Source organism: Rhododendron vialii, chromosome 4a (genome assembly GCF_030253575.1).
Source record: "Rhododendron vialii isolate Sample 1 chromosome 4a, ASM3025357v1".
In the NCBI taxonomy this organism is placed as follows: Eukaryota; Viridiplantae; Streptophyta; class Magnoliopsida; order Ericales; family Ericaceae; genus Rhododendron; species Rhododendron vialii.
Window position 1 is genome coordinate 44,048,454 of NC_080560.1, and position 12,484 is coordinate 44,060,937.

The 12,484-nt window shown below is 35.8% G+C and overlaps 1 protein-coding gene and 1 long non-coding RNA gene across 6 annotated transcripts; one reads left to right on the forward strand and one right to left on the reverse strand.

Annotated features, from left to right (window-relative positions):
• Nucleotides 1-4,107: 4,107 nt before the first annotated feature.
• Nucleotides 4,108-7,559, forward strand: LOC131322853 (pyruvate dehydrogenase (acetyl-transferring) kinase, mitochondrial). Its single transcript, XM_058354387.1, has 6 exons — nt 4,108-4,661; nt 5,412-5,670; nt 5,833-6,013; nt 6,293-6,440; nt 6,596-6,809; nt 7,365-7,559. The coding sequence occupies exons 1-6, from the start codon at nt 4,413-4,415 to the stop codon at nt 7,421-7,423; spliced, it is 1,110 nt and encodes a 369-aa protein (XP_058210370.1). The 5' UTR covers nt 4,108-4,412; the 3' UTR covers nt 7,424-7,559.
• A 1,000-nt stretch (nt 7,560-8,559) lies between these two features.
• Nucleotides 8,560-11,201, reverse strand: LOC131323228 (uncharacterized). 5 transcript variants are annotated; one of them, XR_009199123.1, is made up of 4 exons: nt 10,574-11,201; nt 10,118-10,192; nt 9,745-9,906; nt 8,560-9,125 (listed from the first exon to the last, which is right to left on the reverse strand). It is a non-coding gene; the product is annotated as an uncharacterized LOC131323228 (long non-coding RNA). The 5 variants fall into 5 exon arrangements; XR_009199127.1 differs by having other exon boundaries at nt 9,745-9,917; XR_009199126.1 differs by having other exon boundaries at nt 10,118-11,201.
• Between the last annotated feature and the right edge of the window lie 1,283 nt (nt 11,202-12,484).

The window sequence follows — 12,484 nt, forward strand, 5'->3', positions numbered from 1 at the left end:
ATGAGAGATCCTTCACTTGAAAATCCCTTTATAATATAAACTACAAAAATATATAACACATACTTTCACTTAAATTATGTAAAAATAAGCACAAAATCTCAGACAAAATTTGAGAGTATGTTTTACATGAATATCAACAAGTTTTAGAATGATCGATATAGTTTTATTAATGATATTATTGTAAAATATTGTTCTTAGACGGTTAAAAATAAGTATAATTAAAAAAGAATCGATCCAAGTAGACAAATAGTTAGAAAATCAACAAGTATAAATGCACCATATGACGAAATTGAAACATAAAACTAGCTTTATATGTATATTTTCAAAATATATGCACCTATTTATGTGTAGTAGCACACTTAATTTCATAATTATGCAAAAGATATAAAAATATAACAAAATTATTTTAATTTCGAGCAGGGCACATGCCCCCATGTGCTCGCCTTTCCCTCTGTCCCTGATTACAGGGTAAGGCCACCTCGATAGTATAATTCAAAGTCAATTATTTTTAAAACTAATAATATTAGTGTAAAAGATGGTACACAATATTATAATCAAACTTAATAAAATCCTTAGAAATAATTAAATTTCAGGATTCAAATAATCAAAAATAGCAACATTCTTCAATAATCAAAATTTGTGAATTTCATATCACATAAGTTAAGTGGTTCCAAAATTTATACACACGCATGTTTCAACTGGTATTTTCTTCTTTTTCTGCTCTATATCTTCTTCACTTTATCCACAAATTATTTCTCTTTTTTTCCCTTGTAAAAGTGAAGTTCATATCTCTTGATCATTTACAATTCAACCTATCGTCGCCGGATTAAAGTATTTTACTATTCTTTTCCGTTTCTATTTTATTCCTTTTTTGTTGTAATAATATTAGTGTAAAAGGTGGTTCACAATATTATTATCAAACTTAATAACATCCATAGAAATAATTAAATTTTAGGGTTTAGATAATCAAAATTAGCAACCTTTTTCAATAATCAAAAATTGTGAATTTCACATCACATAAGTTAAGTTGTTCCAAAATTTATATACACGCACGTTTCAACTGGTATTTTCTTCTTCTGCTGCTCTATATTTTCTTCACTTTATCTACAAATTGTTTCTCTTTTTTTCACTGTAAAAGTAAAGTTCATATCTCTTGATCATTTACAATTAAATCTATTGTCGCCGGATTAAAGTATTTTACTATTCTTTTCCGTTTCTATTTTATTCCTTTTTTGTTTCTATTTCACTAGCGCTTCATCAGCTTGCAAGTAATTTGTTTTTCCTTGTTTTCTTTTGATTTTTTTCCATTTGGCTTTGAAATTATGACTGTGATTCCATCGTTTTGGGAAGGAGAGGTGCAAAAATTCTATTAAGAGGGAAGGAGAATGGGAGGGGAAGCTCTGAATCTTCTGATTTTCCCCTAAACAATTAAGGAGGGAATCGATAGATTTTCTGCCCAAAAAAATTCATAATAGGAGAGAAGGAAATCATTGATTTTTTTCCCCAAAATTAAGGGAGAGAATTGATATATTTTTGCCAAAAAAAAAAAGAATGGAGGGAAGTAAATGGCGGAAAATAGAGGGGGAGAGAGAGTGTGAAATTATAGTAGACTCCTTTTTTTGGTTATGGACTAGAAATAATCATTGTAGACCTTAACATTGTTAAGCTTAGCAACATCTTAAATGAATAATTAAAAGCTGATGTGTCAACTTTTGACTATCTATTTTTTATTATACCACTGTAAATGGCATAATAAACATTTTCTTTAAGTTCTCTTTGAACTTCAAAGAATAATATCGAAGGGGAAAAAACAAACAAACTAATCCTCATGCCTGTCTCTTGTCCACGAGAATGCTTCACAAAAATATCAAACTAAATTTTTTACTCCACGATTAATTTTACAAAATTGCTATGAGGATAAATTATATACACCGGCGGTGGTGTAAAATATTTATTTTTAGCGGTGTAAATCTCAATTGCTATTGTTGTTCAGGGCCATCTTATGCAGATGCGGATTATTATTGCCAAGGCTCCATAGATCTAGTGTTTGAATTCACCCGGCCATTCAGGAAATGGTATTGTGATAAAGGAAAATCTAAATGATGCTTTCATGACATTCTGGTGTCCATCTTCTTTTAAATCTTTGAATGTGAGAGATAACCAAGACAGGAAGGAGAACAGATTGATTTAAGTACCATTAGCTTTAGAATGCCAGAAATTTAATTTTTCTTGTTTTCTTCATGGTTGTAAGTTCTAACATATACTCCCTCCGTTCCAAAAATGAGTGAATTTTTTGGGAAAGCATGTAATTTTCAATTGCTTATATTTTTCAACGTGAATGTCAAAAAATATGCAATATGAATCTTGTTTGATAGATTATAATTAGTTCTATTAAACAAAGTTTTCAAAATCACATAAAACTTCGTAAATCGAAAAATATAAACATTTGAAAATGATACAGAGTCCTAAAAAGGTCAGTCATTTTGGAACAGAGGAAGTATATATATAGGAGTGCCCACTTATCATTCTACTAACACATAGGCCGGAGTACCCCGTTATTGTCGACTGTATAAAAGGGGAGAGAGAACCCCCATCGCTTGTTCATTTAACTCTTGTAATCAAAATGATTAATGTGGGTTTTTTAAGAACCACGTTCCCTATAAAAGTTTGGGAAGTGCTACAATACACACTTTTTATTTGGGTGTGTATCATATGCACCCTTATTAAAATACACCAAAATGTTATGAATCTCAAAATATTACGAATCTATTGCTAAAAAGTTACTAATCATATTGTTGAAAAGTTACGAATTTTTAGTATAAAAGTTACGATACGAAATAAAATGTTATGAATGACCGGTCCTACAAGTAATTTTTTATGAGGTGGCACAATATGAACCACACAATAGGTGCATATGGTACACACCTTAAAGGGGCGTGTATCGAAGACTTTCCCTAAAAGTTTTGTTTATGGTCAACCTTATAAGTTGTGAGAGGAGTGGTTGACACCGACAGTGTCGGCTCATATATTTTGGAGGCCCGAAGCAAATTTTGTATATCTCACCCTTTACATATTCATCATTTCTTTAAAAAAATGATAAAAGTACAAAAAATAAACTAAAAGAATATAATTATGACAATATAAATGTAAAAAAGATATGCTTGTAATTATGGAGATGCATGGGAGTCGAACCACACACTCACAATAGCATGACAGTATTATGTGACCACTAAACCAAGTATTTAGTTTGTGTTTTTATTTAAAAATATTCTAATATTAATACATAAGTTACATTGCAATGGGGCCTCAATTTTGGACCAAAATTCAGGGGCTGGAAGCGGTTGCTTCCCTTGCCTATCCTATAAGCCGGCCCTGGACACCGGATCCGGGGAGCTGTAGCGCATCCCGTGCATTGTGTGTGTAGGGCGGCACACAACCGTTGATCTCATTAATTAGTGGTAATCAAAAATCAATTATGACCAGTAAACTGATCATAATTAAAAATTATATCTCAACCATTCATTGTCAATATCGATGGCCTGTGTGTGCCCTACAGGGTGCCTTGCACTATAGAATTTCCTAACCTGGTTGACACCATGTGCTCTCATTTATTCGACAAAAGTTCAAATGAATTAATCATAATTAACTACACATAAAAATATTGACTTTCACCGAGGAAAAAAAAAACATGATCAACCTTAAAAGAAAGTTGTGCTGGCAGTAAAAAAAAGAAAAGGAAAATGACGGCTCATGACGTGTTTTGATAATTAATATCCGCTAAGGACATGATGAGAATATTTGTTAATACTGAAAATGTCTTTGATGGTTATTAATTATCAAAACACATTATTCACCGTCATTTTCCCAACCAAAATTGTAGCAGTAGCAAAACGAAGAAATTGTCAAGTCGGCCCAATATTTGTTTTGGGCCACAAGAGTTAGTCCCCCGATCCCGAGCGTCCGGCCCACTTAGGAAGTGCTGGTTTGATCGTTTCGGATAAATGGATAAACCCACGTGTCTTCCTCATCGCATCCCCCCATTCCGTGATCGCACGTGCCACGGACGAGGAAGCAAAAACACTGATAACCTACCGTGTGGCCTCTGCGGGGTGAAGGGGATTCTTTCTTCTTTCTTTTCACGTTACATTTCCACCTCCGCCTCCTCTGGTTAATTTCCTAACCCTGGTTCGGTTCGCCTCAATCCACTTGTCCCCCGTCCCTTTCTCTCTCTCTCTCTCTAATAAGGGGAAAAAAAACTACTCCTTCCCTTCCTTTATGTCAGTTTGGCTTTGTTTGTGTACTAACTCGTATTGCAATTGCAATTTCAATTGCATCATCAATAGATTTACTATTGATTATTATTATTGCATGTTGTTGTTGTTGTTGTTGTTGAGGTGTTTGGTGGGTGGGGAATGGCGGCGAAGAAGATGTACGAGTCTTTTCCCAAGAGACTGATGGAAGAGGTGCAGAGATGGGGGGCTATGAAGCAGACTGGGGTTAGCCTCAGGTACATGATGGAGTTTGGCTCCACACCCACCCTCCGTAATTTGCTTATTTCTTCTCAATTCCTTCACAAAGAGCTCCCCATCAGAATCGCTAGGCGTGCCATTGAACTCGACTCCCTTCCTTACGGCTTATCCCAAAAGCCCGCTGTCCTAAAGGTCCCCCCATCCCTTTTCTTTTTTTTTTTTTTACCCTTCTTCATATTTTTACTCATTTTTCTTTCGCTTTGATTTATTTCATTGGTCTAGGTTTTGGACTCTTGGGTTCATTTCCTATAAAATTTTGGAGTAAATAACATCTCTGGTTTATTTTTAAGTGGGATAAATATATTATTTTTTGCGAATCGTACTGTGAATTATATAGGTTTGTCAGAGTTTGTTAATATACTCGAGAGAAGTGCTTTTTAACGAGTGTTTTCTTTTTCTTTTCACGGAGTAAAAGTAGATAAAGAGGAATAGAATCTTACTTCGTAATGTTTGATAGATAATTTGCTATTTTGATTATACTATTAATCTTGCACATGGCCTCTGCATGTATCATAACGGATGTGATGACTCGATTTGTGAAGAAGAGATCTTTGAATTCTGACCAAGCAAATTAAGATGCTAAAATCTATTAATTTAGGGGTATTTGACATTTTCTATCGTGACCATAGTCTTTGGCTTTTTACTTTTCTTAAATTCGGTGTTCCATTTCTTTTCCCTCGTGTTTGAGCTTTGTTTTAGTTTTCTTTTCAAGTGATATTATGCCAATATCTTTCTGAAGATCCCGATAACGAATTGTTAGGGCTTAGTTGTAGGATGTACCTTACATAGCTTAGTTATGTGTGTTTGGATTGACGTCTTGGATTTACGGTTGAATTACAATATTTGAGTCAAGCGGACATCGTGTATATTTCGTGTTGATAGGTGCGAGATTGGTATTTGGATTCTTTCCGTGACCTGAGATCCTTTTCTGAGATCAAGGACACTAGTGATGAGTTGGAATTCACACAAATGATTAAGATGATTAAGGTTAGACATAACAATGTTGTTCCCACAATGGCTTTGGGAGTTCAACAGTTGAAGAAAAGCCTGGACCCGAAGATTGATTACGAGGATTTGGACGAGATTCATCAGTTCCTGGACCGCTTCTACATGTCGAGAATTGGGATTCGCATGCTTATTGGTTAGTCCCATCTTGCTTACTTTCTCTTGCTTTGCTTGAGATGTCTCCTAATTAACCTCTTGCTTTCTATGTATGAGAATGGTGTCTATTAGCAGTAATCGAATTTGTAGTATGGAAAAAGCTACTAACCGGTTTTTGTACTTCGATTTTGCTGCGACTCAGGGCAGCACGTGGCATTGCATGATCCCAACCCTCCTCCTGATTGTGTGGGTTACATACACACAAAAATGTCTCCTAAAGAGGTAGCAAGAATTGCAAGTGAAGATGCCCGCTCAATTTGTTTGCGAGAGTATGGCAGTGCACCTGATGTAAATATCTACGGGGATCCTAATTTTTCATTCCCGTAAGCTCTTTTCCTTCTGATTTATAGGTTAGTTTAGGAGTCCTCTTCTTCTTGTTCATCGTCTTCTTTAAACCAAAGTTCTTTATAGTTAGCTCATGTTTCCACAAACCAGGAAATTATTTTTCTGAGCTTTTTGTCTTCCCTATGATTATAAGCAAGTTGCGCTGTTGGATGCTTACTCTATAGTGGTTTGTCCAAGCAAATACTTAAACAACTAGACTTCATTGTTCTTGGTATCGCTTTAATGTTTGATTTTAAATTGGCATGCTTTCATAACAGGTATGTTCCGCCTCACTTACATCTGATGGTTTTTGAGTTGGTTAAAAACTCCTTGCGTGCTGTCCAAGAGCGGTTTATGGACTCCGACAAAGTTGCACCTCCCATCCGAATAATAGTAGCTGATGGTATAGAGGATGTTACCATTAAGGCAAGTGTTTTATCGTTTGACATAAGCCATTGGATGCCATTAGAAATTCTGAACATGCTGTTTATTGTTTTACAGTTTTATTGTTTAGGGTTTTTGATGAATTTGTTGTACTCACTCTCAGTTAATTCAACAACTGTAATCTCTCTGGATCGTAGGTCTCAGATGAAGGAGGTGGAATACCAAGAAGTGGTCTCCCTAGGATTTTTACATATCTTTACAGCACTGCCAAAAATCCCCTGGATGAGCAGTCAGATCTTGGAACAGCTAATGTGGCAACAATGGCTGGTTATGGATATGGGCTTCCCATAAGTCGTTTATATGCCAGATATTTTGGAGGGGATATGCAGATAATATCTATGGAAGGATATGGTAAGTTGATTATTGTCTCGTGTTTTGCTGTATATGTTTCCATACGGATTTGAAAACGATGTTTGATATTGGACACCTAAAGGTAAGGTTCATATGTTTTTGCAATAGGCTGATAGATTCATGGTACCTGTTTTATTCTCAAAAGTCAAATCAAGTGTCAAATATTTGTGCTCTGTCCGTATTGCTCCAGTTGCTTGCAAAAAGATGGTTAAAAATGAAACATAATCTGAATTCTAGATAGTTGATAGTAGTCAGGGTGTGAATGATTGTAGTTGGATTCAAAATGATAATCGGCACAGCATTGTATATATCTTGGTGAGGAAAATACATGAATCTCAAAGTCTAGAATTGGTGTTAGGGTATGTTATATGTAGATATGTTTATGAATGCATCATTAGCCTTTTTATCTTATTCTTAAGAAATGTTTTATCACATTTCATTTTGACGTTTTTGTGAATACCTTTGTGGATGCAGGTGTTTGACCCATTCTTTACTAGTATTTTGATTCCTCGTTTGCATTTGCTGACATACGTACGTATGCTTTGTCATTTGCAGGGACAGATGCATATCTTCATTTGTCTCGCTTGGGAGATTCACAAGAACCCCTACCCTGAACAAAGGTTGCGGATCCAAACTAAATCTTGAATTAAGTATCACAACCAACCTGTGTAAATAGCTAGAACAAGGCAGGCTAATATTCGTTCGTTGTTAAACAAACAGTTGTCAATTCTAAATTGTCCATTATGTCCAGTTTCCTTGTCATCTTCGTCGAATTCCCCTTAGCCCAGGCATTCCCGAATCCCTTTCAAGCAACTTGTCATGCACTCGACCTTGGGTTCTACTATTTTATATTGTTGCAGCAATCAGTCTTCAACAACTGAAATAGCAGCTAATTTTTTGTTTGAATTCTTAACCGCCGAAATCTATCCGACCTTAATTTATAAGATCTAACTTAGAAGCAGGGAACGGGAAAACCTAAGAAATGTTTTCACGTCCCCATGTGAAAGGGAAGTAGGGAACACGTGGGATTCCATGTCTTTCTTTTGTTAGCAAGCCGTTTTTTTTTTTTGGGTTTCGTTCTGTTCAAAAAAAAGAAAAAGACATGCTGTTTTGCCACTAGAGTTGCTCTCGCCCTCCTGCTTCCAAGATCCCATTGGTTTTTACATGGGCGCACTAAAAGAAAAATCATATTTAATAGCGTGCGAAAAATGCTGGGAAAAGTTAGACACAGGAACGTTGTATTAGTCCCTATTATTAAAAGGTTCGAGCTTTTTACAGCGTTCTTTGACCGCTGTCTTATGGGATGTTTTTAATAGCATTCATCGACTGCTGTATTCTACAATCTTTTATTAAAAGCGTTCAAAGAACGCTATCTTTGGTATGCTTTTTTTAATAACGTTTTGTGCATGCTGTATGTGTTTGAGATTGTTTTAAATAGCATTTTTGTGATTGCACCCTCATTTAATATTGTTAATCACATTCAACATGGATAGTAAAACAATTTTTTGAGAAAAAAAAAAAAAACTCAAACTACTAATCTAAAACACTTCAATGCCGCCAAAGTAATTAAACAAATTCATTTATTGGGGTAAATATTCATTACATGAAAGGGTTGCAAAGAGGCTGCTGATTTTGCCACTCCATTTTTTGTTAACACCACTCCCCTGCAAGTATATTTTTGATGCAAAAATACACTTGCAGTAGAGTGGCGTTAACAAAAAAGGGAGTGGCAAAATTATTTCCCTGCAAAAATTACAATGACCTAATTTATACAATACTACCGAGATCTCCAATCGCACAAATGGTAGCCGTGAACAAGCTAACCAAAGTAATGAATTAATGAAAATTTTCTATATTGCAAACTTGTTTGTCATTCGAGTTGTCTCTTTTTCCTTCCAAAGCCAAGCACTTCGAATTGCTGCAATCTTCTCGATTTCTTGTGGTACAAAATTTTGGAACAAAAGGTGTAGAATAAGCTGATGATTCATGAAGGTATATTCAAAAGAGGCCTACAAGAAAAGAAAAGAAAAAGATTGCATTCAATGAAGATTGAATGAGCCCAAGGATACAATGACCCAAAGAACCAATCCAAAAAACCTGATAAATCCTAAATAACTATGATCACCACTTCCTCAAGTCCTAACTCAGAACACAAGCTGACTTGTAGCATTGATAAGTCACCACTTAAAGCAAAAATGATAGATATCAAAATTCCATCAGCCCCAGAAATCCAGCAGAAATACGTAGCATCTCCAATCCTTCCAGCCCTCCCAATCTTAGGAGTTGAGAACAAATGTAACAATGGATAACTCGAATCTATAAAAATAGGAAAATTTGAGCAGCCTCCTATCAATACCCTTAACCACAATAGATGAGTCTCAATAATAACATCCAACCACAACTATACGCATCAAGCAGAGATCAACTCTTAACCCTCCAAATATTGGAGTTGAAAAGAGCATTCATAATTCACAATCTACCAAATCTAAGACGAATCAGGAACAATTGGAGACACATCATAATCCTTGACTAAGACTACATGGACATCGCCCAAGTCTCCTTTCCTCACCCCCACGTCCCCTTTATCCTATTTGGACTAAACACAATTTGTAACTCCGTATTTTCTTCATTTCAATGGAACAATGACAATCAAAAAGTTCAGTCACATTACAGATTATCTCTAACTATTTAAATAAATAAAATTAATATAACAAGCTACCCATAATAAAAAAAATCCAGTCACCTTCACACCTGTAAAAGTTCATGAGTAATTTTTTACTTGCAACAAGATATGAGATAACGTTAGTATCAAAAGTTCTATCGCTCATGTCTAATGTATAAGAAGGCATACTAGACAAAATTCCAACACAAATATCAACTAGTAAGATTATAATGGAAGTCTGACCTCCTAGTTATAATAGAGTTTGAGACTTACACAACCATTATTTCAAGCAAGAGGCACATCAACATTATCGTCTTATGGATTTGCTCGCCGAGCTTCATATCTATCATTGGGTTTCAATCGGTCATCCTAAGCAATTAATTGGCTTAGGATATGGAAGAGGATCGGCACCTTCTTTTGCTCTTTGTCTCCAATCTGCAATTCAACTATACAAGTTGGTTAGGCACCAAAGGATCACTGACAAGGCAGTCATCAATCAATCGAACGAATTGAGTTACTAGAACATTACAGTATAGAGAAGTTTCATAAAGCCCATACAAAAAATTTAACCAACTTACGAAGAACGAATCGGATAATTATGAGGTGTCAATGTTGCAATCTTACAACTGCACCAAAATGCACATACCTTCCACTTGTCTTTTCCTTCACATTTTTTTTAACCTAATCTTGACTTTGAGGCTCTCCAAAGTTCATCCATTTTCTGAAAAACAAAGATTAATGAGGCTGAAAGAGCATTGGAAAGAAGAACATATACTTGCAAAAATTGGTGATCAAAACATATACTTGTAAAATCGAGTAATAGATATGACAAGTTACTTAAATTCTCAATTTCCTGCTACTCAAACCTCAAGCACTAATAGATCAACAAGAAAAGGCAAACATAAAAAAAGGAAAACCCAATGGCTTAGCAAAAAGCCCAATCCCTCACTAGATTACCTAAAAAAAGAATACAATCAGGACTTATATAGGGCCATGCCCAAATATGTCATCATGCTCAAAAGGAGTACATACACAATATATGAGCCTAAATTGCACAAACAAATACTAGTTTGTCTTGGTCATTCAAACACTTAGACCATACCTGCATAAAGTTTCCCAATGACCTTGCAATTGGTTGCAGAAGCATGGGATGAATAGAACATCACCAGCCCTCTACAACAAACATAGAAGAATAATTACTAATAGCCAAAGAACGTAGGAGTAACCTTCACGTCATCACAAATAGTTCTTTAAGACATTAATATCCCTAAACAATCATTCTAAGCATTGGTCTTATGGGCCAAATGGTTAGAGCCTATCCATCTAAAGTTGTATTATAGAATGACAAAATAACAAAGAGAAGTCCTTTTTATTATACAAAGATGAAAGGACTATAACATACCAAATTTGTCCAAATGCTCATGGTGCTGCCCATTGCACTAACCTTCTAAACATACATAAACATCAGAAAAATGAGAAAGTCCCTTTTTTTTCACCTAATCAAAGTGAACTTTAGTATAATCATACTAAATCCTTCCAAAATTGGGAATAGTGTGGAATTTAGGATAATCACTTAAGATAATGCCCAAGATTGGTGAAGGAAGAAATAATAGGACAGAGGCAAAATATATAATCCTTATTGTAACGTTTTTTACTATTGAAATTCTTTAGTATCTTAAATTCTTAAACAATACAACTCAAAGAGACAGACATCAACAAGATAAGACTAATGGACTTGTCGGAATATTTAAGTAGTTGTTATGAGTCTTGTCCCACATTGGTTAAACAAATCTTGTAATAAGTTATCTCTTAATATAAATAATAGTTATTTGTGTTAGGGTTCATTAACACTGTATACACTTTTTCTCATTTCTGACAACATGGTATCAGAGCTTAACCTTAACCTACCACCATAGCCACTGCCGCCCTACGCCACCCACCATCACCGCTACCTCCGCCATCATCTTGATGCCAAAAAAAAAAAAAAAAACCCTAAAACGACCTACCCAAACCCTTTGGAATCCTAAAACAACCTACCCACACTCATCAAAACCCTAAAATGACACTGTTCATTGCAGCACTGTTCACGTCACTATTCACCGTACTGTTCACGCGACACTGTTCATCGGGTACTGTTCATGCGACACTGTTCATCGGATACTGTTCATTGCGGCATCTGTTAACGCCGATCTTGCCATTTTCGATCAGAAACCCCTATTCAATCTGCTTGTCTCTTGGCGATATGATTTAAGGTGATTTTCTGAGATACAATCTGTTCCTCCTTCGTCCTTGGTTGTGCTAAGTTGTTCTCGATGCGGATTGGTGTTCATGGATGGTCTACGGTACCGTTTAGTTGTGTTGGTTTAGTGTTTGGTTCAATATTTGTTTGGTGTTGCTGTTGGTATTAGCCTTGAGTTTTTGCACTGGCAGCATAGTAGTTCTTTTTGCGGTCTTTCTTGAGTTGATGATTATTTCGTTCGTATTGGAGGTTGGTTACTGATTCGTTGTTGGGTTGTTGTTTCTCTCGACTTTGATGCTATCGGATCCTGTTTATTTGGGCCGTCATCTTGTCTTGTGCGTTGATGATGTTCATTGCTTGGTGATATATTTTATTGCTTATTAGTTGTTCGGTGGTTCTTCGTCGGTTGCTAGATTGGTGGGTTGATTATTTATTGGTCGGTAGTTGGTGACATATTTGGTTGGTTGATCTATCGATAGTTGACTAGTTGCCTCTCATTGTATGACATATTTTTGCAATGAAATCTGATTCTACTTCCGCTGTTTCTGGTGCTTTTAATTCTTCATTCAGTCGTGGCCGTAGTTGCGGTCGTGATTCTGGGTATAGTGATCAGGTTTTTGACCATATTTTTGGTGGTTGTGATTCTAGTCATGGTGATTGTGGCTTTCGTCCTAGGGGCCGCATGTCAGGGGGAGGTGGCCATAGTCGAGGCCGTGTTTTCAAACTGTGTACTCATTGTGGGGGAACAAATCATACAGTGGAGTATTGCTATGA

Bases quoted from the DNA above. Each gene is read 5' to 3' on its own strand.
- LOC131322853 (XM_058354387.1), top strand. From the start codon at position 4,413: ATGGCGGCGAAGAAGATGTACGAGTCTTTTCCCAAGAGACTGATGGAA. The intron at 6,014-6,292 runs GTAAGCTCTTTT...CTTTCATAACAG, and splicing joins GATCCTAATTTTTCATTCCC to GTATGTTCCGCCTCACTTAC. The intron at 6,810-7,364 runs GTAAGTTGATTA...TGTCATTTGCAG, and splicing joins AATATCTATGGAAGGATATG to GGACAGATGCATATCTTCAT.